General features: G+C 41.9%; 1 protein-coding gene across 2 annotated transcripts in view; it reads right to left on the reverse strand.

Annotated features, from left to right (window-relative positions):
• DSP (desmoplakin) overlaps positions 1 to 27,866 on the reverse strand; it is a 48,536-nt gene that overhangs the window by 11,035 nt on the left and 9,635 nt on the right. For both annotated transcript variants that reach the window (XM_047860151.1, XM_047860150.1), the window contains exons 2-18: positions 22,773 to 22,875; positions 20,311 to 20,459; positions 19,135 to 19,309; positions 15,710 to 15,838; positions 14,491 to 14,541; positions 13,149 to 13,310; positions 12,235 to 12,339; positions 11,087 to 11,182; positions 10,384 to 10,509; positions 9,901 to 10,053; positions 7,162 to 7,316; positions 4,636 to 4,762; positions 3,651 to 3,852; positions 3,157 to 3,383; positions 2,120 to 2,286; positions 1,526 to 1,664; positions 776 to 969 (exon numbers count right to left, since the gene is read on the reverse strand). In XM_047860151.1, coding sequence (XP_047716107.1) covers positions 776 to 969; positions 1,526 to 1,664; positions 2,120 to 2,286; positions 3,157 to 3,383; positions 3,651 to 3,852; positions 4,636 to 4,762; positions 7,162 to 7,316; positions 9,901 to 10,053; positions 10,384 to 10,509; positions 11,087 to 11,182; positions 12,235 to 12,339; positions 13,149 to 13,310; positions 14,491 to 14,541; positions 15,710 to 15,838; positions 19,135 to 19,309; positions 20,311 to 20,459; positions 22,773 to 22,875 — 2,460 coding nt within the window. The remainder of the gene's footprint in view (positions 1 to 775; positions 970 to 1,525; positions 1,665 to 2,119; positions 2,287 to 3,156; positions 3,384 to 3,650; positions 3,853 to 4,635; positions 4,763 to 7,161; positions 7,317 to 9,900; positions 10,054 to 10,383; positions 10,510 to 11,086; positions 11,183 to 12,234; positions 12,340 to 13,148; positions 13,311 to 14,490; positions 14,542 to 15,709; positions 15,839 to 19,134; positions 19,310 to 20,310; positions 20,460 to 22,772; positions 22,876 to 27,866) is intronic.

Raw genomic sequence — 27,866 nt, forward strand, 5'->3', positions numbered from 1 at the left:
AAGGAATGAAGTACTAAAACATGCTACACCAAGGATGAACCCTGAAAACATTATGCTGAGTGGAAAAAACAGTCACAAAGGAGCACATGATATATGATCCCTTCATGTGAAATGTCTGGAATAGACAAATCTACAGAGACAGAGGAAAGACTGGTGGTTGTTTAGGGCTGGAGGATTGGGAGGTAATGGGAAATTAGTGATAATGGGTACGGGGCTCTTTTTTTAGCATGAAGAAAATGTTCTAGACATAGATTGCGGTGATGGTTACATAATTTTAAATATAATAAAATCCATTGGATTATACACTTTCAATGGGCAGATTGTATGAGATAGGAATTAGTTATCAATAAAGGTAAAAGCACTGTTAGTAAAATGAACTACTTGCAAAAGTGAAGAGACTTTTTATACCCTCATTTGGAAGAAGGCATTTCTTTTGTAGAAGATTTAATTTTCTTAAATTCCAGAAGAACACTCACTCAAAACATTTACTCCTTCCAACAATCCTAGCAAGAGTTTATAGGGCCCTAAAGGGCCTGATCAATGGCTTCCACTATTTCCCTAAGAGCCTGGAGAGTACCTGGTATGGGTTGGTTCAAGCTTGGGTACCTGCTTCCCTCATTTGCAACAAAGCTGACTCCAGACAGTCCATGAACAGAGCGCCTCTTACGCCTAACTTACACAGCAAACCAAACCACTGCTTTTAGAGTGACAAATTCAAGTGACGCTATCTTGGAACAACCAAATGGGAAGAAAGTAGGGAAGGAAGTTGGCACACCTGTAGTCTATCTGTTTGTCTATTTTTTGCCAGCGGTCTGTCAGCTGTGTGACTTTGTCACTGAACTTGCCCAGATCCAGGTCATAAAGTGGATATTGTTGTGAGGTTTGGGAGTGGATCTGCTGGGCTTTCTGCAGCTCTGTCTTCATGGTGGCCAACAATGACTTCTTCAAGTTCAAGTCATTTTTGATTTTCTGTCATGAGAGAAAGAAAGAGTACAAATTGGAATATTTGGATCTCTTGGAATCTCTTGGAATATTTGTATCTTTAAGTGATAATCAAGCCAGAAAAATATATTTGCTGATTGTATTTCCCATTATTTATGTCAATAAATAGCTCCTTACTTATTAAGCTACCCCCTTAATAAAGGATTCAGTGTGTATATTTGTTTGAGAAATGCTAAATACCATACTCTATTCCATTCCTGAATAATTATAATACATATGAATATATTAAAGAAGAAGAAAAGTCCTATAGTGAAGAAACCAGTTCAATTATGTTTAATTCTGCATTCCCCAAACAAATCTCACCACAAATTACATCTGAACATAGCTCCTAATAGTACACTCTAGAAAGCAGTGTGCTAGAGATAACGACAGATATCAACCATGTGTGGCTGATGAAATCCAGTAATCCTCAAACTCATGAAAACTTAGTGAAGCCTTGGATTTGGGTACTGAGTAGTCCTGCATGATTTCCCATAATACTGTTTATAACAGTGGTTATAAACTGAATAGAACTTTCAGTTACCTTCAGTCCGCAGCGGTAAGCTTCCACTTTATCCAGATCCAGGCACACGGTTTCCTCTTCAGTGAGTCTGGCTTCGTAAACCTTTAACATGTCTTCTGTCTGCAGGATAGCTTGGAGTAGAGCTCTTACTGTGCATAAGCTGTAAAGAGCAAAGGAGGCAAATAATATTGCCAGTGACGTAATTAGCCTTTGAACATTTGGCTCTTGCCACTATTAATTAAAGAAGCCGATAAAATTTATTTTGCCTATTTCTAAGCTGCAGGAGCCATCAACTCCTCCCCCACCCCCTATATCATCTTTCAGACAGCCATTCTGCATTAACTGAAGAAGAATTCTAAGTCCTGACTCTTACAGCATATATCTCAGCTGTAAAACACATTAGGTTTCACAACAGTGGAATTAACATCTCAAAATTACTATCTCAAAAGCACAGTATCTACAAAAGTACTATCTCAAAATTACTATCTCAAAAGTCTGCAATGAACACAAAAAACTGTAAGGCAAGACTGTAGTAAGTCAGGCATACAGAGCAAATGAAGTCTGACAAAGCTTGAGAAAAGTAAAACATCTGTGATAAATGTTAGGGGCATTTACCTATTTAAGTAGCCATCTGTAACGCCATTGATATTTTCCAGTTTCTGAAACAGTCCAAATACTTCATTCTGTAAATAGCAGTATTTTTCTGAACCTCTGAAGTTAGCGAGCATATCTTTAAGCTGGTTGAGAACTTCAGCGATTGCCTGGGAATCATTCTGCACACTCTGTCAAAAAAGAAGAAAAGCTCTTGATTGAACTGTGTGAGTCTTATGATCATTTTTTGTCCTGACGAAGTCCACTAAATGGAAAAGACTCAAGAGATAGAGTTGACATTCCATTTCCTTCTTTGAGGAGGCCTTATCAGCACTGTGTAAACATGGCCCTCTTACTCAGAATATATGATCTTAGATATCCCAATGCAGTGCACAGGCATGGCCGAGCAGGAAAGATCACAGGGCTGGGAGTTGACTACACTTGGGCCGTAGTCCCAGCTCTCTCTGTAGCTTTGAGGTTTAACCTCCCCCGACCAAACAAATCTCTCCATGTCAGTTTCCTGTCTATAAACAAAAATAATTCAGGGCACCTGGGTGACTTAGTCAGCTAAGCGTCCGACTCTTGGTCATAATCTCACAGTTTGTGAGTTCGAGCCCCACACCGGGCTTTGCACTGACAGGCTTCTTGGGATTCTCTCTCTCCACTCACTCACACTCTATCTGTCTCTCTCAAAATAAACAACTAAACTGAAAAAAAAAAATCTACTTGTTTAGCCCATATCATAGGTGGTTTCAGGCAGCAACCAAATTAATGTTTATGAAAACTTTAAAAATGAACAAAGTACTATTTGGGCACAAAGGAAAAACGCTGGAGTCTGATTCAACAATCCACAAACCAACATGAAGGTGTTTTAATCCCCAGCCTGGTAACCTTCTATAAATATGGAAGTAAGGGAAAGAAAAAAGGAAATCCCGCTAGAAGCCTGTTTTCTTGAAAATCAGTGCTCCTTGCCTATAAGTATTTAAACCAGGAGGGTTTTCTAATTAGCTTGCAGATAAATAATATACCCGGAATCGAACAAAATATCACCGGATGCCTACCTTCAGCTCATTTATTTTCACTGTGATGTGGTGTGTAGACCCTTGGTCTGCTAGCAGGATGTTCTTAAGGCTCATTCTGCCCTCACAGTGCTCCATCTGCCTGCGAATCTTCTGGAGCTCCATCAGCATCCATGTTTCCTGCTTGTCATGTTCTCTGTTGGTTTCAATCACTTTATTATGGTTGACATCTTGGCAGGAACCATGATGAGTGATTTCAGTTGTGGTTACTGTAAAAATATGTTAGGACCACAAAAGTCAGAGAATTCCTAGCTAGAAGGGTACTTGTCCTCAAAAAGCATCTGTACTGCCTAAACTGCAGCTCCTTCTTTGATTTGAGTCTGAAAATTTAGTGTATGAGTGACTTTTGATATGTTATTTTTCAAAGTTGATTCCGAAACTATTTTCTGTTAAAGCTGTATGTGCGGTTTCGTGCAAACTACTTTCTGTTAAAGCTGTGTGTGTGGTTGATAACAAAGAGAATAGACGCTCCAAACCTGTCTGGTGCTGGGGGTAGCCAGGGAGCTGTATGACCAGGGTCTGGTAGTGCTTCTGGGCATCTGTGAACTGGGACTGCATTTTCCGCTTGTCATCATCTCCAAACATCTCCGAGCCCTGGCTGTTTCTGATGAACTCTTGGTAATGAAGCTCAAGGTCAGATATTGTCTTCATGTAATCTTCCTGCCGCATGGTTTTCAACTGGAAGTAAACCAGGCAGGAGTGTTTGATTACCCCCACAGGGTGACCAAGGGGAGTGCCCAGAAATGCCCTATGCTAGAGGGGGCTTAAGGCAATCCTTGTTAAAGACCCGTTAAGATATAAAAGGTCCTGGAGAATTACGAGATTGCTCCTCAGAACCACAGCAGTGGGCTGTCAATTTATTTTTCCTACAGAATTTTATTCTTCAAAGGAAGTATTACTCAGAAGTCACAAATCTAAAGCAGATCACAGCAAAGCTGCTCTGACCGCAAAGAGAAAAGGGGGACAAAGGAGATCCCAGACTTACTCATTCTGTACCTCTCTCCTGGCCCTGTTATCCCTAGTGGAACCCCTTAAGCCGGGATTCTTCAGACCACAACTTGAAAACCACTGATCTAGAGGAAGGACTGCTTTGAGTGTTATGCCATGAATTCTGTCCCACCATTCACTTCTGTGATATCCAGTTAATAGTTTATGACCTAGCTTTCCACTGCATCAAAGGACAATAGGATCCAGGATAGTACAGGACCACGTGTCTTTTCCATGGGTACTTCTGGCTTGTCAGGTAGCTTCAGTCAGTACTTCTTTTTGTAACAGAGCCAGCCGTGTGCAAATCCCTCCCATCCTACTTGGGATGAGCCTCGCAGGCAGGCTGAACTGACTCTTCAGATGAGACACGAACAGATTAGCCGCCCTGCTAAAAGGTCTGCCTGGCAGAAGCGAGCACCACAGGGGACAGCTTGGCGCCTCCTCCAGGCAGCCTGCGTGGTCCTCAGGATGTACCTTGGCAATAGTCATGGCCCTGATTTTCTCGATGTCGATCATGCAGTAGTGCCAGGACACCAGGCTCTTCATGTTGATGTACAGCTGGTTCCACAGAGCCAAGATGGCTTCGTAGTATTGTTCGATCCTGGAAGGCACAAGGGGAAAACACACTGGAGCCCGGCTTTCAAACTTCCACCCAAACAGGAAACCTGCTATGCTCACATACTGTGCTAAAACTAAAACAAGAACCAACAGAGTAATAGTTAACGTATACAGTGAATATATACTTTCCAGACACTCATCATTTCAATGGGTCTGGACTAATTTCCTCCCCCAAAGTTCATTCTCAATGATCCACATCAGTGTAGATAATTCACTTTTGCTCAAAACACACATTTCCTTGTTACTGTGTTGTTTGTCAGCAACTTTTTAATTGACAGAGGTCTAACACCATGCAGGATGGCAGGGAGAAACCGGTGATGGAATGTGGATGGCTACTGCAGCCTGGGAGTGAGTGTGTGGGCTCATTATGCTACTCTCCCTATTCTGTGTACAGTTGAAGATTTCCATACTTAAATGTGGAAAAGAATCTGCTGTGGACAATCTGTAAAATGAATGCTCTACTTGCTTGTTGATGAGCAGGCATTCCTAAGAAGGGCATTTTATTTTTGTGGCGACCTGTAAAATTACTGATTGTCTAAGAAGGGAAGAAGAACTTTGAAACAATGCTTCAAGATACATGGTAAGAATGGTTTCCTCACAGACATCCAGGTCCAGGAGGCACAGAGAACTCCCATCAAAATCAACAAAAGCAGGCCAACACCAAGACATATTGTAATTAAATTTGCAAAATCCAGTGCTAAAAAATCTTAAAAGCAGCAAGACAAAAGAAGTCCTTCACTTACAAGGGAAACCTCATAATGCTAGCTGGAGATTTCTCAACAGAAACTTGACAAGCCAGAAGGGAGTGGCATGATGTATTCAAAATACTGAATAGGAAAAATCTGCAGCCAAGAATACTTTATCCAGCAAGGCTAACATTCTGAATAGAAGGAGACATAAAAAGTTTCCCAGGCAAACAAAAACTAAAGGAGTTCATAACCACTAAACCAGCCCTGCAAGAAATGTTAAAGGGGGCTCTTCGAGTGCAAAGGAGAGACCAAGAGTGACAAAGACAAGAAAGGATCAAAGAAAATCTCCAGGAACAATGACAAAACAAGTAACACAGTGGGAATAAATACAGATCTATCAATAATTACTTTGAATGTAAATGGACTAAATGCTCTAATCAAAAGACATAGGGTGTCAAAAAGGATTAAAAAAAATGACTTATCCATATGCTGCCTACAAGAGATTAATTTTAGACCTAAAGACACCTGCAGATTGAAAGTGAAGGGGTGGAGAAATGTTTATCACACAAAAGAAAGTTGGAGTAGCAATGCTTATATTGGACAAATTAGACTCTTTTGCTTTTGTATCATTTTTATCCTGCTTTGGTATCAGGGTAGTAATGGCCTCATGGAATGATTTTGAATGTATTGCCTCTATTCCATTACTTGTAAGATTTTGATAAAGATCATCATTAATTATATAGTTTTTAATGTTTGGTAGAATTCACCAGCGAAACCATATGGTCTTGGGCTTTTCTGTGCTGGGAGATTTTTGATTTCTAATTGAACTTGAATTCTTGTTATTGGTCTAAGAAGATTTCCTATTTTTTGGATTCAAGATCTGAGATTCAATCATGGTAACTTGTGCGTTTTTAGGGATTATCTGGGTTTTTTTCTAAGTTATCTGAATTGTTAACATATAATTGTTTATACTAATCTATTATCACACTATGTATTTCTGTGATTGTATGCTGTACTATTTTCTCTTCCATTTCTCATTTTGGATTTTGAGTCTTCTTTTTTTTCTTAGTTAATGTAAAGCATTGCCAATTTGTTTCTTTTTGTGGAAAAACTGGTTATTACTTTCCATGTTCTGTTATTGTTTACTCTGATTTCTATTTTATTTCTTTCTGATTTTCTTTGTTCTTTTTTCTTCCTCTACTAAATTCTAGCTAAGTTTCTTCTTTTTCTAGTTCCTAGTGGTGTCATGTTGTTTATTTGAACTTTCTTAATACAAGCATTTATAACATAAATTTCATTCTAACAACCGCTCTTGCTGCAACCCATACATTTTGAAATATTGTGTTTGCTTTTTCTTTGGTTTCGAGACATATTTTGATTTGCTGTTTGATTTCTCATTTGGCCCATTGCTTGGACAGTTGTGGGTTGCTTAATATTTAATATTTTTTTAAAAGAATGGCTTCCTCCAGTCCCCCTATACAGTCAGACATTCTTCTTTACCTTCCAATAAAAACTATAGTATCTTCAACATAAAGTTACATGACAATGCAAGGGGACCTTCCCGAGGCTCCTTTTTTCAAAGGAGGGGATTATAGTGAAAAAGGGTGGGTCTACATTTCTTGTATAAGCATTTGCCCCCTATTTCTCCACACTTGCATTCACACTGTGGCCACTAGGAACTTCAACAACTTACTTGCAAGAAAGGTCCACAGCCAGAGGATTCGGAGGGGGTATAATCAGACCAACAGAAGGGACGAGCATGTCCACGCCTCCCGGACCCGTCACATACCACTTGCTGCGCTCATTATTGTCCTTCAGGATACACTCGTCCCCTTTGTGCACGATTTTCTGTAAGGCAAGCGGTCCAGTGTTTTGGCTTTACTCATGAGTACACACATTCTTATCTTTTCTCTCAAAGAGAGAAATAGAGATGAAATATGCAAACTGTTTGAGCTTCTATCTTATTATTTGCCTTAAATGAAGATGATCTTTACACATCCCATCAATACTGATGCTTTAAATAATACATGTGAGCCTAAAAGGTGTGTATAAAATGAATTAGGTAAAGTAACTTTCCAACGACAGCCTGGGGAATCCATCAGTAAAGTGAGAAATCCTTTTGTAAAGCAAAAATTCCCCCCGTGGCTTTTCTATTTTTGTGAGTTCATATTTTATATATTAGATTTGGGTATGTGGGAGTTACCTGTCTCATTCACTTGCTCTTAAAAGTTAGAAATAAAAAAAAAGAAATTCTGAAATTCTTTCCCAGAAAATAACTTTCTAAATTAACTATAACATCTAAATAGCTTACTTTTTTTTAAGTTAATTTATTTATTTTTTTTTAATTTTTTTTTTTAACATTTATTTACTTTTGAGACAGAGAGAGACAGAGCATGAACGGGGGAGGGTCAGAGAGAGAGAGGGAGACACAGAATCTGAAACAGGCTCCAGGCTCTGAGCCGTCAGCACAGAGCCCGACGCGGGGCTCGAACTCACATACCGCGAGATCGTGACCTGAGCCGAAGTCAGACGCCTAACTGACTGAGCCACCCAGGCGCCCCTTAATTTATTTATTTTGAGAGAGAGGAGGAGAGAGCGCACAGGCGTGAACAGGGAAGGGGCAGAGAAAGAGGGAAAGAGAGAATCCCAAGCAGGCTCTGTGCTGTCAGTACAGAGCCCCACATGGGTCTTCATCTCACGAACTGTGAGATCATGACCTGAGCCGAAATCGAGAGTCAGATGCTTCACTGACTGAGCCACCCAGCCCCCTGAATAGCTCGCTTTCTAAATCAACTGCATAGCTTCTTGAAATGGGTACACTTCAAATAGGACAACTATCTTAACTAGTGAAATGTAATAAGCTTGATATTTATGTATTTCATACCTCTATTTCAACTTGCTTCTCTCCATGCAAGTTCTCTCTCTTTTTTTTTAATGTTTATGTATTTTTAAGAGTGCGAGAGAAAGAGAGTGAGGTTAGGGGAGAGGCAGAAAGAGAGGGAGACACAGAATCCAAAGCAGGCTCCAGTCTCCGAGCTGTCAGCACAGAGCCCGACGTGAGGCCGGAACTCACAAACTGTGAGATCATGAACTGAGCCGAAGTCAGTCACTTACTTGACTGAGCCACCCAAGTGCCCCTTACCATGCAAGTTCTTAAAACATTTCCACCTGTTAGAATAAACTCCACCGTTTTATAACATGTATCTAAACAGCTGGTCATATATTTCTTAAATCCTCCATAATTTTTACAGGAAAACAAAGTTGTGCGGGGGCGCCTGGGTGGCTCAGTCAGTTAAGCATCCGACTTCAGCTCAGGTCATGATCTTATGGCTCATGAGTTTGAGCCCTGAGTCAGGCTCTATGTCTTTTGACTCTGTGTCTCCCTCTCTCTGCCCCTCCCCTGCTCCTGCTCTGCCTCTCTCTCTCTCAAAAATAAACATTAAAAAAAATTAGAAAAAAAAAGAAAAAAAGCTGTGAAAATCACATAAGTAATTAGTAAAAACAAGTCCTCTTTCCATATAAATGCTTGTATTTACCACAGAGCCTGCAGGATTAATATGCTCAATTAATTCATAATGTCTGTAACCACATTCACTTCAAACACAGCATAATGCTCACATTCCCGCTTTCTTTCATGTCAGAAACTTAAAGTTCTTTACAGAAATTTTAAGATTTTAAAATTTAAGATTTAAAGGGTGGGGCATGGGGTGGCTCAGTGGGTTAAGCATCTGACTTCAGCTCACGTCATGATCTCACAGTTCATGGGTTCCAGCCCTACCCTGTGCTGACAGGGCAGAGCCTGCTTGGGATTCTCTCTCTCCCTCTCTCTCTCTCTCTCCCTCTCCCTCTCTGTCCCTTCCCCCACTCTCATGCACTGTCTCTCAAAATAAATCAACTTTAAAAAAAAAGATTTAAAGGGTAATCACAGATGAAGTTCTGCATATTAGAAGAAGAGAAGTATTAATACTTAAAATGAAAAGTTTAAAAATAACTGTTGCCCTGGGCACCTGGATGGCTCAGTCGGTTGGGCATCCGACTCTTGATTTCGGCTCAGGTCATGATCCCAGGGTCATGAGACAGAGCCTCACGTAGAGCTCTGTTGTAACCTCAGAGCCTGCCTGGGATTCTCCCACTCCCTCTTTCTCTCTGCCACCACTTGCCTCTCTGCCTTCCACTTGCCTCTCTCTGTCTCTCTCAAAATAGATAAATAAACATTTAAAAAATAATCACCACTGTCCTAATTATCAAGAGCTATGATAAGAGTCAGAGTAAAGCTGCTGCAGTGCAACAGTTTGTTGCTCTGTGTATGAAAGCAAGGCATTGACTTGGCTGCCCACTGATACGTGGATTAAACTCTACTCCCTAGATGTCAAAAATCTCTAAGCAAAGAAAGGGAAAACATGTGATTCATTCTGAATAAGTGAGTGCACACCTGGTCTTGTTTGTAGTCACAGAGAGCCCTGAGAATAATGGGTTTGTTGCTTCTGTAGTCTGGGTTGCGTGGTTTCAGCTGCACAATCTTCTTGGACTTGTTTACCAAGTTCTGGACCTGACGCTTGTATTCCAGGATTTTCTCTCGTTCTTTCTGCAATTGGAAATAAGATTGTACTTTAGCATAGATGCTCAGTGCATTTCAGGTAAGACCTGCAAATGACATTAATATAGCTGCTACGACGTCACAAATTAGGTATTGCTACAGTTGCCTCAGCTACAAAAGGCTGCAGGTTTATCTATCTGCAGGGACGATAGGAACCTTTCATAACAAACCACTTCAGCAGCTACAGAGCCATGAATGAAGTGGGCAGGAAAGAATATCATTGTGTGAAAAGACTTTGCCAATAGAATTTGAAGTATGCTTTCCAAAGGAATTTTCTTGGTAAGTAATCAGTATTCTGTCTTTGTTTTGCGACGATACCTCCAGCTCCTTGATCTGTTCCAGCAGGCGCTGCAGGGGCATGTTCTTGTCACAGGGGTACTTCTTCCTGATGGAGTCCTGAAGGCCCTTCAAGTAGGCTTCAGTTGACTGGGCTTCTTCAAAAAACTATTAAAGATGAGAGTGATCACATGTTAAGGAAAAGGAACTCAGTAGGCAACTACTATTTCCATTTCAAGGAGTACCTTCCCGGAGTCTATTTAATAGGTGGCTAAAGGAAAAGGTTACAGCAGAAGGTATATTAACCTACGTGACAGCCAGAGACATCTGAGTGACTCATGATCAAGTTGCCAATCTGTGCTCCTTGACACAAAAAGCCAATAAATAGGATTTGTAAAATATTTTGAAGACTGTATTCAGTGCTTCTAGGAGCACATTCAAAAGATAAAGTATTCTGGGGCACCCAGGTGGCTCGGTTGGCTAAGAATCCGACTTCAGCTCAGGTCATGAGCTCGTAGTTCACAAGTTCAAGCCTGGGGTCAGGCTCTGTGCTGACAGCTCAGAGCCTGAAGCCTGCTTCAGATTCTGTGTCTCCCTCTCTCTCTGCCCCTCCCCCACTCTTACTCGGTTTCTCTCTCTCTCTCTCTCTCTCAAAAATAAATAAAACATCAAAAAAAAATTAGAAAAAAAGAAGATAAGGTATTAAGACCTATATGACAATTAAATTACTACTAAGCATAAAAACCTGGAAGTAGGCAGCATTTTCTTTGAGATGAACATCAATGCACTTAGTGATCTGGAGAATCCAGCTCCACTGTGTCTGAAGAGTATCCATATATGCCTGAAACAAGAAACCATCAGCTGTCACATTGCCACTCAGTGATAAGGACATCCATTCTTTGATTGACATGTGAGCCTGAATGAAAGCTAAAAAATATGTTTTATCTAATACCAAATCAAGCAAACATTTTTCTAAAAATTGAAAACAGAAACTTCCCAATGCAGGGGGTGCCTGGGGAACTCAGATGGTTAACTGTCTGATTCTTGGTTTCGACTCAGGTCATGATCTCACAGATTGTGAGGTCTGTGCTGATAGCGCAGAGCCTGCCTGGAATTCTCGCTCTCTGTCCCTCCCCCACTTGTGCACATGCACAGTCTCGCTCTCTCAAAATAAATTAAAAAAAAAAAAATTTCCCAATAGGGAACTCTTGGTATGGTAGAAATTAAAAACAGTTTTAGCAAATAGATACCATTAGGAGATTAGCCAAAATATTCACTCAAATGGCATAGTTTCTGACCAATCAGAATCAGAACAGACACTGGGTGGCACTGGGGCAGGGTCCTTCCACTGCACCCTGTTCCTATACAGCTTCTGGATGATGAGGGAGTCCAAGGAACCCATGCAGAGGGCTTGAGGGGTTTAAGGCAGTGACTCTTATCAACTGGTATGAAAAACAGTTTCTAACAACCAGTATGGCCATTACAGTGCTGCTACCAGCTAATGTTGGCCTTTAGCACAGCCCACAGATGGCAGCCTAGGGCAGAGGTCAGCGGCCCAAAGGCTACACTGGACCCACTGCGTGTATTTATAAATAAAGTTTTGTTGGAACACAGTCATGTTCATTCACTTACATGTTGTTATGGTTACTTTCACACAACAATGTCTGCGTTAAGTAATCTCAACAGAAACCAAATGGCCTGCAAGCCTAAAATATTAATTATTTGGTCCTTTCCAGAAAAGCTTGTCAGCCCCGAGTCTAGGGTTTTGATCCCAAAATATGTAAAATAAACTTGTCATGGCTTTATGATACATACGAACCATTCAATCTGTATGGTATTACTTTATAAAAAGTTCCCCTTTACTCTCTATTGAAAACGTCTCTTGAAGCCTACCTCAATTTTGTCTGAAGCTGGATGCTGATTGAGGACAAGTTGGTCACTTTCTTGTTTAAGCTTATTGAGCTCTTTTTCCTTAACTTCTAGTTGGCTCATGCGTATCTGTAAACGAAAGAAAAACAAATCCATCAGAGCAAAGTCACCATTAGCCGGCCATCACTTCTACTGGTTTTAGGGAAAATTAGAATACAAAACTGCATTCTGGAAATGAACAATGTCAAACAGTCGAATTATGGTGTCCTCAAGAATCATAGCATTTTAAAGACCAGAAAGGGGGGCGCCTGGGTGGCTCAGTCGGTTGGGCGGCCGACTTCGGCTCAGGTCACGATCTCGCGGTCCGTGAGTTCGAGCCCCGCGTCAGGCTCTGGGCTGACGGCTCGGAGCCTGGAGCCTGTTTCCGATTCTGTGTCTCCCTCTCTCTCTGCCCCTCCCCCGTTCATGCTCTGTCTTTCTCTGTCTCAAAAATGAATAAAACGTTAAAAAAAAAATTAAAAATAAATAAAAATAAATAAATAAATAAAGACCAGAAAGGATGTTTGAGATCATCTAGTACATGGCAGATGTCACACTGGAGACATGTCTTGTCCCAATCCACACAGGCAAAGGGACAGCAACAACTAATGGTGAGATTTCCTAATCCTAGGTTTGAATCCACCATCCTACTGGGCTACACACACTTTGGGATATCCAAATGCATAACTCTGACTCTTATCTACTGTCTTCCAGGATGGTAAGCAATGCATTGCCCCTCTAGAGTCACTGAGAAGTTTCCAGAAAGGAATGGCTTGTCATGACCATTTCAACTGAGGCAGAATTCCACATAGCTGATTAAATTATTGAGACCTTTGTCCCCATGTCAGGGCCCTGTCAGGCAAGAGCCTCGCATCTACAACTCCGAGGGGCAAGCTTACAGAGAAGGCCTCCTGCTTCTGGGCGATGTTGGTGTTCCGGTCGCTCCAGTCATAGAGCAGTTCCTCCTCCTCACAGTCATTGATCCACATGATCTCTCGGGACGTGGCCTGGATGATGTTCTGCAGCTGTCGCAGGTGATCCATCCTCTCAAAGGACGCTTTCTGCAAGGCAAGTTCAAAAGCAGCATTAGGATAACAGTATGCACCTTACTGGTGTCCTCTGCAGTTTCCATAGATAAATCTGTGTGGTCCCTTTCATTTAAAAAAAAAATTTTTTTTTTTAATAGACAAATACAGGGGCGCCTGGGTGGCTCAGTCAGTTAAGCGTCTGCCTTCAGCTCAGGTCACGATCTCATGGTTCATGAGTTTGAGCCCCGTGTCGGGCTCTGTGCTGACAGCTCAGAGCCTGGAGCCTGCTTCAGATTCTGTGTCTCCCTCCCTCTCTGCCCCTCCCCCACTCATGCTCTGTCTCTCTCACTCTCTCAAAAGTAAACATTAATTACAAAATAAAAAAATAAATAAATAAATAAATCACATGAATTGGTAAAATCTTCCCTGACCACCTAGGATGTAAAAAAAAAAAAAAAAATCCATCCAAACTTATGATCAACAAGGGAGCAATTTTAGATTCAGTGGAATAGCCTAACCCAAAAGGGTCTTGATTCAGACACTGATGTTTGGTTTTGAGAATTAGTTTTAGACTACAAAGGGAAAAACGGATGCTTAGAAAGATAAGCCAAGTTTTTCCTGCCCTCTGCCGCACCCCAAAATTTCAAGGTGCCATCAGTCATGCCCCGGATCTAATAGGACAATTGTGTCCTACGTTGTGTCCCACTAGCCACATTATTTTAAAAGGATCACTGCCAACAAGAAAATATTGAGGACGTGAAGCCAGGGTGTCACAAGTAGGTGAAAAAAATGGCAACCGCTCTTCTTACCAGTCAAGTGAACTGATTTCACGTTTGTCATAAAATGGTGATGACGGTCTAATCACTCTCTATCTAGGGAAAACAAGTCTTATTTTTGTTTATACTTCATAAAAAGGCTGCAATTGACCAATGGAAAAGCTTTATTTAACACCAAGTATTTAATCTGTGTTATATACGTGACCCTCAACTTGCAAATAAACAGAATATCGGTGAATACTGTCTTCAGAAAAAAAGTCTTCTAACTTCACTTCTGAAGGAACCCCAGCAGTGGAAATGCAGTTAGCATCTACAAGCCCCTAACTATTACTTCCGGGTACTTCCTGGGTTATTAGGTGCTAACGCCCAGGCTGTTCTCCACTTTTATGGAACTGAACTGAACTGAATGCAGAGATGTCAGAAATAAGTCTGCTTACCAGCAGGTTTTCATACTCCTCCTCCAACTGGTAGATGGCAGATTTCTCCCGCTAGAAAAAGACAAACAGCGAACAAGTAGTTAATTCCCCTCGTGGGTTTGTACAAAAAGAGCAGCCCTTCTAAACCTCCTTTTTGTCAGATATTGACTTCAGATCCCTCAGTAGAAAGAAGTATTTGCTCTAGAAAAATCTCAGAAAATCTCTCAGTAAAAATCCCTTTTACTCATAGGGACCTTTTCCTCACTGGCTTTTTTTTTTTTTTTTTTTTTTTTGAGAGAGAGAAACACAGAGAGAGAGAAAGAGAGAATAAGCAGGGGAGAGAGAGAGAGAGAGAGAGAGAGAGAGAGAGAATCCCAAGAAGGCTCCATGCTCCATGCAGAGCCTGATGCAGGGCTTGAATTCATAAACCATGAGATCACGAGCCAAAATCAAGAGTCAGACACTCAACCAACTGAGCCACCCAGGCGCCCCCTTACTGTGCTTTTGTTGCTATCACCACAAAAGGTTGATCACTTAAAGACTCACATGTTAATTCATTTGTTAAGTTTCACAAGACAACTTAGGACTCTCTAGACCTTAGAGAAAAAAGGGAGAAATTTGGTGAGATATTCAGGTAGACAAAAGTAAGGGAGGAAAAAAGGCAGAAGTGAGGATGAGTATCTCTGGTCTAAGTAAAAAAGTGAGGGATTTAAAAGCAGGAGATCTGGTCAGGGGGATCCAAGTACTTAAAATCGAGTGATTATTTCATCCTGTATTTCTTGAGCCAGATGCAAGTCAGTCCTTTGACAAAGGAAAAGTGTCAGGAAGAGACACGATTTCCCTTATTAGAAATCCATTGAATTACCACATAGGAAAGGATTTTCCAAGCACACAAATTTTATAATTGTAGCTCTCTATTTAAGAGATGCTCTGCTTTCTAAAAACAAACAAACAAAAAACCCTACCACCCTCAAATACCCTATTCTACAAACTGTGCCCAAATGCATGTGTGTCCACCTTTCGCCTTCTGTTTACCTCTCCCTCGAGTATTAACACAGTCTCTAGCAGGTCTATTTGAGCCCGCTTCCCCATTTATGAAATGGGATTTTTAGAAATTTCCAGTCTGTTATGGAAGAAATCTTAGGCTAATGTTTCAGACAAAAACGCCCGGGATCAAGAAATTCCACAATCCCTCCATATACTTTTCTAAGATTCTAAAACTGAAAACATCTCAAAGTACCAGGTCAGCCTTAATTTTGTCCAGCTGCCAGCGATAGTCCCCAATGGCGTTGTGGATGCTCCTGTGGCTGTTGATGTGCTGCTCCACGGAGGCCAGGTCCACGCCCCAGGCCACCATATCCATCTCCGCCTGCCAAGGGAAAGAGTGTGCCCTTCATTTCCAATCCCTTCCATTAGATTCACCTTAGCCCCAGCAACAGGGGTCAGAGTATCAAGGGACAGCCATAGCTTCCATTCAGATAAACATGAAGATGTAAATATTCAATGTTCTTGAACCACCCCCCCTGCCAAAAACTGTAAAGGCTTGGAATTCCTGAATAGCGAACAGGGCTTGCCCAATACTTCCCACAACTTGTTCAACCCCAGCTCAACACGGCTGAGGAGAGATGATGCAGGAAGGAGACCCTTGAAAGCTAGATTATGTCCTCTAACGAAAAAAATATCTACCTGTGCACATGCAAGTGGCATGTATCTGTATAGTATGTGTATGATATATTAGGAAATACTGATAGAAGTTCCTATATTCAGTCATTTTATTTTTTTTAATATTTATTTGTTTTGAGGTGCAGGAAGGGGCAGAGAGAGAGGGAAAGACAGAATCCCAAGAAGGCACTGCGTTGTCATTGAAGTGAAGTGAAGTGAAGCCTGACACGGGACCCGATCTCACGAACGGTGATATCATGACTGGAGCTGAAATTGAGTCGGGTCCTCAACTGACTGAGCCACCCAGGTGCCCCTATATTCATTTTAAAATGTGCATCAGAAATAGCTCATTAAGGTCAGTCATGTACTACTTCCCAAGCTGAACGGCTGACCTCAAAGTATTTTTCACTGTTCATTTCTTTAAATTATTGCGATTCATGTTAATTGTTGACTCTTTAAACTTGGCATTTACCATTACCTTTCAGGATGCAAAACTCCCTATGGCCCACTTCAAAGAGAAGTTACTATAGCACATACTCAAAGTCTCATGTTAGCTCTTTAAGAATTAAACCTGACTTTCTAATTTGAGTCCCCACTACTTCAAATTTAAGAATGCCACATAATAAGAAACAAGCGTACTATTACACAAGTTTCATACTGAGGCAGGTCTATTATCTCACGTTTCTTTTGCACGAGCTCATGTAAATTTTCAAATCACCTGTGTCATCTCTTACACACGCCAAGGGCAAACATCCCAGTCTGGTATTGCAGCAAGAACATAACACACATTGTTCTAAGCCACATCCATGTTCTAATACACTTGGCAAGCCTTCAGAAAGGGGAGCCATTTCAGTCAGATTGCTGAAAGTTACCAGGGACTTTGACCTTTCTCTCCGTTGCTCTTTTCGGCTTTCGAGCAGAAACAGGTGAGTGCACTAGGAAGTTAATAGGATGACCAGGCTCCCGTGCACACCCCTCATTACCAGCCAGGTGTATAGTATCTGAGCAGCCCATCAGCAGAGACACAAATCTGGGAAACAAGAAAAACCTGGCACAGGAGATGTGTGACTGCTTACTGATCATGTGGCTGGGGACACTGCTGCTCCCTTATCAGCTAGCTGGGCCTGTGGCCCAGTCTCCTGGGAGTGAGAAAGAATGCAGGCTGTGCTTGGGGGAAGAGGGATAAGAGGAAAAGGGCCCCGAGAGAATCCCAGAGCAAACCCTCAGTAAGTGATAAAACTACTTCTAGTTCCTTTCAAACCACGGGGGCCAGCTGATCTGAACTGCATTGCTCATCAATGGCACCTATTAAAACAACACTCCCCCACCATGACAGAAAAGTGAGCCCACGGGACGATGCCATTTTCCAAACTTAAAAATGTTGAGCCTTTGCTGCAAAGGATTCTTGCCAAGCTACACCCAACATGAATACAGAAAATGACCGGTGATGGGCTGTCATTTTATATAACTGTCATACTGACTAAGGAGGAATTAGGCGATGGGATGTTTTCACACCAAACAAGTAACTTGGTTCAAAGGTTGTCTCACCTAACATCACTTATGATGTAGCTCAAGCCCCACCGGCTCTGCCAAGCAAGCCTTCCTTTGAGGGCTCCATTCCACAGGGACTGGAGCACCACCCCTCCCCCAGCCCTATCTGAGCAGGATTTTATTACAGCTCAAACACAGCAATTAACCCCACACTGTTCTGGACAGAAATCTGGCATTTGGGTGTACATGTCTTGTTTTCTTCAATAACATTCATTTCCAGGACTACAAAACATAATTTTGAACACACCCTTTCTGGTATGGTGCCAATAGATACAAAAAAGCTCAAGGAATGTGTGTTCAAAGATGAGAAGAGAATCTGAAAACATGCAAATAGGACTCTTATTTATGTTTCTGGGATTGTAACTGACTTTTCTCCTCTATAAGCCCCACCTTGTATAATAGTATTATATAGTCTTTATAACAAGTAGGAGAAAAGCTTAATTGAATGAATGAATGTACAGACCCGTAAACCCTCGCCACTTAGGTAAAAACATATACAAAAAATGTTAAGTGGTTGAGAAACTTTGAACCCACTGCTCAATTGGTCCAACAACAAACAACAAAACCAGTATTTCTTACAACCACAACCACATGGGATAACAAACGATGTCTGCACAACTTATCATTCTATCGTATCCACCTTCTCGAGAGAAGGGTGGGTTATTAGCATCAGGTTTTTCATTATAAAATCCCCATCTACATGATTATGATATATTTCTAATGCCACCTGTTCATTAAAGGGCCTAATGACCACATAAAACAACAAAACAATAATTAGCATTGGAAAACACTTTGTAGAAACTGCAGTTGTAGGGAAAGGCTCAGCATATACTTTGGTTGCCATTATTTTACTCCCCTCCCACACCCATGACGTAATGATTGCACAAGGCAACTGATACTTCAAAAGTATAAGGTAAGCAACCGATGAGCCCAAACCAGAATATCCAGTTTTACTGTTTCCAGCTCCTCCAATTTAACATTTTAAATAAACCTCTACAAGATTTTTTTTAAGTACCTATCAGTAACACAGATGAGGTCACTTACCACCTTACCACTGCTCAAGTAGAAAGAACAATGACCCATGAACTCCAACACATTTTCAGGTTGGGAATGGTAAGAGCTAGATATTCAAAATCTACTTATTAAATTATACCTGTTAAATGTTACCTGTATGATAAATTAGGACCATAAAACAATGAGGCTGATTCCCTAAGCCACAGAAGAGAAGAAAAAAAAAAAAAAAAAAACGCTGAAGTTTTATTTATTTCAAAAAAGAAGCATTCAATTTAAATTGTATATCAGGAAAATACGGAAAACAGCAAGTTTCTACTGCCAACTGAGGTCCCAGACCACTCTGTGGCCAGACCACTGGGGCCAACCCTGCCATGTTCTATACACCTGACACCCAGGTGTGGAACACTCCAGAACCAACCTCGTCTGGAAGTTGCTTACCCTCTGCTGCCTCATCCACCCCAGACATTCGCTGGTGAGGCGTTTGGTGAATTCATCCCACCCGGAGCCACTCTGACAGGTGTACCCTCCACCACCTTTGGAGCTGGCCCTTCGGACTCGAGGGACGCTAATGGCTTTATAAAGGGCTCGCATTTGCTCCTGGAGCTGAAGCAGTCTGAAAGGAAAGGAAAACAATTACACTGTGGCAGGAAAACAGCCTATGAAGACATGTTCTGGACAAATGTCCCCCCTTCTGAGTCTCCTTTGTATTACCACGGAGGTCACAAATGTCTTATTTAAAAAATTCTTTTCTTTTCTTTTTTTTTTTTAAGTTTATTTATTTTGAGAGCAAAAGAGACAGGGTGAGTAGGGGAGGGGCAGAGAGAGAGAGGGAGAGAGAGAATCCCAAGCAGGCTCTGCACATCCAGCACAGAACCCGATGGAGGGCTTGAACCCATGAAGGTGCAAGATCGTGACCTGAGCCAAAACCAAGAGCCAGTTTAACCAGCTGAGCCACCCAGGTGCCCCTGAAGATTTCTTTTCTTTACCACATGACTTGAATCTCAATCACATACAAGAACCTCAATATTATGATGCTCCGAGTCTGAAACATCACAGAAAGTGTTGCTGGCTTTGCCTAACTCGGTAGCACCCCCTGCTTCCCCCCAAGTTTCACCCTGGGAATTTGCCTCGTGCCATGGGCCCCAAGTACCATGACAGCAAAATCAAGACCACCCATCTCTGCTCTGAACTGCTTTTTCAACTCTACACGCCTCAGTTCTGTATGCATCAAACAGGGCTTGCCTTGGTATTAGACTCTTGAAAGTCAAATGCTGTGCCCAAGGTTTTCGCTGCCCCCTAAAAAATGGAGGTACACGTAACATCTCATAACAAACTCAACCCCTCAATCAATACAAGCCCACTCCTTCGGGCACCTCTGTTTAATTCTTTTCATGGCAGCTTTGTGATTCCACATAAGAGGAAAGTAGAATAGAATCACTATACAGCTACTGTATATAGTAGCTGCACAAACACCAAGCGTGCCCAGCCTTTCCTCCAGAATGGCTGTGGTTTCTTCAAGGGAAGACCTGGGCCACATGACTGAGTGCCAGTGGGTGCATGACATTCTTCTTCATGAGGCCTGCCGGTAAGTGTGCTCTGTGATAAAGGCAATACCTTTTCTGATAGGCATCACAGGGCTGGCCCATCTGTCGCATCTCTCTGATCAAGCTATCGGTAATTTCCATCTGATCGTTGGCCTGGGCAAAACATTCATCCAATTCTCTGCTCCGAGCCAGCTGTATCCCATCTCCATATTTCAGTTCCTAAAGGAAAGAATCCACATGAAGGCAACACACGATGCTGGAGAGGAAGACTTTCACTTGTGTTCATGGAAGCAAAAGCTTCTGCTGTAAACTTGACAAATAGTAGAAGATGCCATTTTGCATGTGACTAACTGAAAATTACCTTACTAATTTGGTGGGACAGGTAGGTAAATATGGGCGGATTCATGAAGCAAAATTTGTGGACTATATTTTAAATTTTTACTAGGCCTTTAAAGGCAAAGTTACGGAACAGTGAGTTTTCCCTGGCTTCAATATGTTAAATGCTATCTTTCATATTTACAAAGAACATCCATCCAATGGGAATTTCACTGGGGTCAGAACACTCTACTGGATAAAGTGTTTTACACACACACTGAGCTTTTCCTGAATCTTCTAGGAACACAGCTTTTCAGTTCTTAAAAGGAAGCTATCTAATTCATGGTATGGGGCTAATCAATTTCCCACTTCTGATGATGCATCACAGTCGTGTGAGATGTCACCTCTGGGGGAAGCTGGGTGATGGGGTACACCAGGGTGGTCTGTACCATTTTTACAACTTCTTATGAGTCTATAATTATTTCAAAATTAAAAATTGTTTTAAAAAAAGAAAGCTTCCTCTTTTCACATGCAAGAGGCCGCTGCTTCAGGGCCATAGTTGAGCTTTCCCTCAAATTTTACAATTGCTGTTTTCATTCGACTTCAGCCAAATGAAGCAAGTATGCTACCTATTCCTGACGTTATTACACTTCAATGCATATAAGTCAAAATACACTGAGAATATGATGCCAGGTACATTTTTACAACCACAATGTAAAACGTTTCCATAGCCACTACAAATCGTGTCCAGGACTGTGGTGTGTATGTATTCAATATTAAGTCACTGGAGACTCCCGTTTTTGTTTTTGTTTTTAATTTTTTTAATGTTTATTTTTGAGAGAGAGAGAGAGAGTGCAAGCAGGGGACGGGCACAGAGAGAGGGAGACACAGAATCTGAAGCATGGAGCCTCCTATTTTGCTTTATGTAAAGGAATCACAGCTCTGTGATGAAGAATGTGTTTTAAATCAGAGACTTGGCGGGGGGGCGGGTAGCGCATGGGAGGCTCAGTCGGTTAAGCGTCCAACTTTGGCTCAGGTCATGATGTCGAGGTTCGTGGGTTTGAGCCCCACATCGGGTTGTGTGCTGACAGCTCAGAGCCTGGAGCCTGTTTCAGATTCTGTGTCTCCCTCTCCCTGCCCCTCCCCCACTCACGCTGTGTCTCAAAAATAAACATTAAAAAAATAAGTCAATAAAAAATAAAAAAATAAACCAGGGACTTGGAACAACCAGAACTAGAGTCAAGCTAGTTTGCTGAGCCCCAAATATCCTTTTATACTGATTAAAGTGAAGTCATTTTTTAACTGGGTAAAATAAACTAGAACCCACACAGATCTCTAAAATTGAGAAATTAGAACATTAAGATATTCTCCAGACAGAACACATAAATTTACTTGGTTAAAATCCCTCTTTGTATTTCACAGGGGGAGCTTTGTGATGGGCCAGATTCCAGGTGTAACCCCTACATTAATGTCAGCATAGGGAAGATTGAAACTCAATTCCTTCCCTGGAGAGATACGATAAATCAAGGGAAACAGAGAAAAGGTGTCTACAGCCCCACCATTCTGGTTTTTAGCAAAACCAGAGCAAATCTGAATGCTAGCTACAGTGTTTTAAAATTAAAACTTTACAAGTACAATCCATGATTGCTAAGCCTGTTTCAATGAGAACTTAAGCTAATACTCAGAAATAACATGAGGCTTTCATAAATGTTACCATTTTTCCTCAATTTTCCATTGCTCATTTTCTTCCTTCCTTCCTTCCTTCCTTCCTTCCTTCCTTTTCTCCCATCCTTCCTTCCTTTCTTTTTCTTTTCTCAAATAGAATTGTTCTCCCAATACAGTAATATTTCCTGACCAAAAAAAAAAAAACTTATTACATTGATGGCATGCGTCACAATCCAGTGACATAAACATGTCAGGTTGCATTTCTAGGAAGAGAAAGCATGGCAATAATCATCAAAATAATAAATAAATGACAGGTTGTTGCAATTCCAAAAGGGTGGCAATCCGTAAACATTTGTTGGAAACTGATGGCCGTTGTTAAACCAACAAATAGATGAAGAAGATACACCTCCCTCTCTAGTCTGTTTTGAAAAAGATAATCTCTAAGTATGCAGGACATCAGTGAATAAGGATGCACAGATCAGGACAAGAAGTCTAAGCTAACGGGGACAAAGGTAGAGGTGGATGGCATTCTCGAAGAACAAGAAAGCTCACCGGCTGTACAATCAGCTCGGCCCGCATCAAACAATCCGAGCAGTTCTGCAGAAGCTCTTGGATGGTGTTCTGGTTCTGGTGCCTGGACATCGTCCCGGTTTGACTGACAAAGCAAACACAAAGAAAGCGATGTGAAATTTATTTTTTTCCCCATTTCCAAATAATCTCAAACTTTCAGAAAAGCTGCAAAAATGAAACAAAAACACGCCTGTAGACCTTTTGTGCAGATTCCCTCATTGTTAACGTTTTGCATGTTTGTTTTATCGCTCTTCCCCTCTCTGCAGGTGTATTTATTGCCATATATACACATTTGTCTGGGGACGCCTGGGTGGCTCAGTCGCTTGAGCATCTGACTTCGGCTCAGGTCATGATCTCTCAGTTTATGAGTTTGAGCCCCACATCAGGCTCTGTGCAGACAGCTCGGAGCCTGGAGCCTGCTTCGGATTCTGTGTCTCCCTCTGTCTGCCCCTCTCCCTCTCGCTCTCGCTCTCTCTCTCACAAATAAATAAACATTAATAAAAATTAAAAATAAACATTAAGAAAAAAACTTATATACATTTGTCTGAAGCATTTAAAAATATTCATAAACTCTTTACCCCAAAATATTTCAGCATGTTTCCTAAGAATAAACATTCAATTATATAACCACAGTACAGTTACCAAAATCAAGACATTCAAAATTGAACATTATTTTCTAATCTATAGAACTTTTTCCAATCTTACTAATTAGCCCAATAATGTCCTTCACAGCAAGCTTCCTCCCTACCCCCAGGTCTAAGATCCAACCCAGAAATATTCCCTTGAGTTATAAAAACACATTTCCAGCAGCTTATCCATCACCTTTCCTGCTTCATCCCATAATAACTGATAATGCGGATTATCCATGCAAGGCCCTCCAAGGGAAGACCTCAAGGGATCAGACCCAGAACAGGAAAGTTTCACAGTCAAGTCTGGCTGAGAAAAACAGTAGGAGGTGTGAGAAGAGTTTATTCTACAAAAAATATTGATAAAGAAATATGTGTCAGGAAAGCAACAGGAAATTTAAACATCTTGAATGCAAAAACAAGCTGCTTTTCCTTTCAAGATGACCCTACGGAATATTTTTCTCTACAATGATAATCACCCAAATGCACATCTCACATGAAACATTTTCCTGGCAGATGCATGGCAGAAACCTTAAACAAACAAACAAAAAAGGCGCGGGGCACCACCCAGGTGAAGCGTCTGACTTCAGCTCAGGTCACTATCTTGCAGTTCGTGAGTTCGAACCCCACGTCGGGCTCTGTACTGACAGCTCAGAGCCTGGAGCCTGCTTCGGATTCTGTCTCCCTCTCTCTCTGTTCCTCCCCCACTTGTGCTCGGTCTCTCTCTCTCTCTCTCTCTCTCTCTCAAAGATAAACATTAAAAAAATTTTTTAAAAGGTGTTGTTGTAGATGTTCCATATTTTTTTAAAGTTTATTTATTTATTTTGAGAAAGAGAGCACAAGCAGGGAGAGAGAGAATCCCAAGCATGCTCCACGCTCAGGGCGGAGCCCCACATGGGGCTCGACCCATGAACCATGAGGTCATGACCTGAGTAGAAACCAAGAGTTGTACACTTAACCGACTGAGCCACCCAGGCACCCCTGTAGGTGTTCTATATTTTAAAGAAAGAGATTACGAGACCATAATGTGCTCCAGATATACATAAAAAGAGCAACGTAGAATAAAAGTATTATTTTTTAATTTGCCAAGATACATTCATTATGCTACAGCATAGCCTCCTAAGGCTTAGTGGAAAGAGATTTAAAGCATATTAAATTATTGCTGAATGTTTGGGAAAAGGCCTCCTGAGTTCCTCACAGGGCTTCAGAGCCACCAGGGCTTCAGCCAGGACTGGTCTACACCTGCAGATAAAACTGATGCCTGTTGGACGCACTGGACTTTCTCTTATGTGTATATGTGCCTGCATGTGGGGGGTGGGTGTGTCTGCGTGTGCTGTAAAGAAAGAATGTCACTTTGAAAAAAAGGAGGGATTTGTAAAACACAGGCTATCCCATGGGTAGATGGGATAAGATCACAAGAAACTTCTCCCACAGCACCTGATTCTGCGTCTTTTCATGTTGGGGAAGCAACTGACTTTCTCTGCCACCTATTTCGGTCCCTCTCTCCAAGGAAGGCTTCTCAACAAGCCAGCACTAGCTGATGTACGTGGGTGAGGAAGCTCTCCCTGGGAACCACTCCCGGATGATGACACGGCTTCTCCAGGCAGGCCCAGGCACAATGCTGCCTGAACTGCCCACCTACCAAAACCCACACACCCTGCCCCTCACCCCACCATGAGCACAGCCTTCTCTTTCTTCCACTCAGAATTATACAAGAAACCTGGCACACTTCTCATATCGCTGAGATGTAAACAGGACTGCATCAGTTGTCAAAACTTGTGCAAAATTCCAATGGACTTAAGAATCACAGAAAAGAAATTCAAGAGACAAAGGAAAAAATTAGGAAATACAGAAACCTCATTTAGAACCCGAGGATGGATAAGGAATTTAGGAAGGTCCTGTGTAATTATATTTATTTTCTTTATTGAAAGGCGATGAGGGGCGCCTGGGTGGCGCAGTCGGTTAAGCGTCCGACTTCAGCCAGGTCACGATCTCGCGGTCCGTGGGTTCGAGCCCCGCATCGGGCTCTGGGCTGATGGCCCAGAACCTGGAGCCTGCTTCCGATTCTGTGTCTCCCTCTCTCTCTGCCCCTCCCCCGTTCATGCTCTGTCTCTCTCTGTCCCAAAAATAAATAAAAAACGTTGAAAAAAAAATTTAAAAAAAAAAAAAAAAAAAAAAAAGAAAGGCGATGAGAGTGCCTTTGTTCTGAAATGTTGCGTGATTGCTTCCAGCAATCTGGTCCAGAGAGTGATTCCCACAAAGCAAGCCAGTCCCCGGTGTATAAACGAAAGGGCTATCTCTTAGTGCAGTGTAAAGTCAGAGTTCCTCAAATGATTTAATAGCATGGGCTACTGTAAAAAGTATCACAAACTAAGCTGCAAGACAGAGGCTGACAGGAGAAACTGAGTGAAGTGCATATGAAAACTCTCTAGTGGATCTGCAACTTTTCTATAAATCTAAAATTATCCTAAAATAAAAATGTACAAAAAAAAAAAAAGAGGCAGGGAGGCCAAACTCAGCTGTGGATGAATGGACCAAAGTGTACATACGAGTCTTTTTAAGAGTGAGGTGATGACACTAAATTCACTTGATGACAAAACAGAAAACTCACCAGCTGCTTTTAAACCAACTATTAGAGTAGTTCCATGACATAGGAATGAACTGTATCCAGCAAAAAGGGAGGTGAGGGAATTCGATGTTGGCTTAAAAATACATGGACTTTTGGGGCACCTGGGTGGCTCAGTTGGTTGAGCTACCAACTTCAGCTCGGGTCTGAGTTCGAGCCCTGCATTGGGCTCTGTGCTGACAGCTCGGAGCCTGGAGCCTGCTTCAGATTCTGTGGCTCCCTCTCTCTCTCTCTCTCTCTCTCTCTCTCTCTGCCCCTCCCCCACTCACATTCTGTCTCTGTCTCTCTCAAAAATAAATAAACATTTAAAAAAAATTTTTTTAATACATGGACTTTCTACATGTTTTTTGTTCCCTCCTGCTTTTAGAAGACATTTTTACTGGGGCGCCTGGGTGGCTCAGTCGGTTAAGCATCCGACTTCAGCTCAGGTCACGATGTCGCGGTCCGTGAGTGCGAGCCCCGCGTCGGGCTCTGGGCTGATGGCTCAGAGCCTGGAGCCTGCTTCCAATTCTGTGTCTCCCTCTCTCTCTGCCCCTCCCCCGTTCATGCTCTGTCTCTCTCTGTCTCAAAAATAAATAAACGTTAAAAAAAAATTAAAAAAAAAGAAGACATTTTTACTCCAGAGAGCAGTTGACATCTATATAAAGATAAGTCATCTGCTTCCTTTCCCCTACAAAGATCTGAGCTTAATCAAAAAAACAGGTAACCCCATATGTTGCTAATAATTCTGAAAAAAAACCTTCATGCTTCACTAAAGGACTTGCCTATGTTCACCATGCATGCCTTAGACATCCACTAAAACCCCCTATGTGTTGCTTGGCAATTAGGCGAATAGATTAACCACTGTACAGGAAAGAGAAATGTACAAAAATTGAATTTTTTTAAGGGGCAAAAAAAAAGGGAAAGCTAAGTGTTAGAAAAACATAATGAAGAATTTTCCATCTTGCTATATGTCCATAGGAAAATATGACCTAATTAACCAAATTTCAACTTTCGACTTTTCAAGACTTCATCTGGTTCCTTTTTTTGTTTTTAAGTTTATTTACTGAGAGAGAGAGAGAGCACGCACGCACACACGCATGTACGCATGTCACAGGGAGGGGCAGAGACAGGGAGAGAGAGAGAATCTCAAGCAGGCTCCACCCTCATCGTGAAGCTGGACTCGGGGCTTGATCTCATGAACGATGAGATGGTAACCTGAGCAGAAATCAAGAGTCAGAGGCTCAACTGCTCAACCGACTGAGCCACCCACGCGCCCCAAGACTTCCTCTGATTCTCAAAGCGAAATCTACCCCTCTTGTCTCTCATCTGTAAAAATCCCACTTCAGCCTGCAGTGTGGCCAGGAACACCCTTTGGGCACAGAGCGAGGTGAGAGAGGGAGCCAGGTATAGGCTTTTCTAATGGGTGGGTCCAGCAAAATCAGGGGCAGGGAGGCTCAGGCTGACTGAGGTTTAGTGACTGGGGAAAAGAGAATCCACTTTCACGTTCCATTTGCTTGTCTGCGGCCCTAGGAAGACTCCACGTAGAAATGGCTGTACTTCAATCAGGGAGAAAGTGCAGGCGAATGGACTGTGACTCATCAAGTCAGTCTGCCATCAGACGCTCAACACTGTGCAGGATCCGTCAGCATGACAGCCAGGAGAAAAATCAGAAAAGAGAGAATATTGCTCCCTGAGAGCTTGCTCAGGGAGCACGTGCCTTTTTGTTACAGCTGTGTGCCACTCAAAACTTTTTAAGTCAAGTCATATTTTTAATTGACCACATCACAATTTCAGAACTTTTTTTTTTACATCAGAAATTTCTGGACCTCAGTTTTCTCATCT

Source organism: Prionailurus viverrinus, chromosome B2 (genome assembly GCF_022837055.1).
Source record: "Prionailurus viverrinus isolate Anna chromosome B2, UM_Priviv_1.0, whole genome shotgun sequence".
NCBI lineage: Eukaryota > Metazoa > Chordata > Mammalia > Carnivora > Felidae > Prionailurus > Prionailurus viverrinus.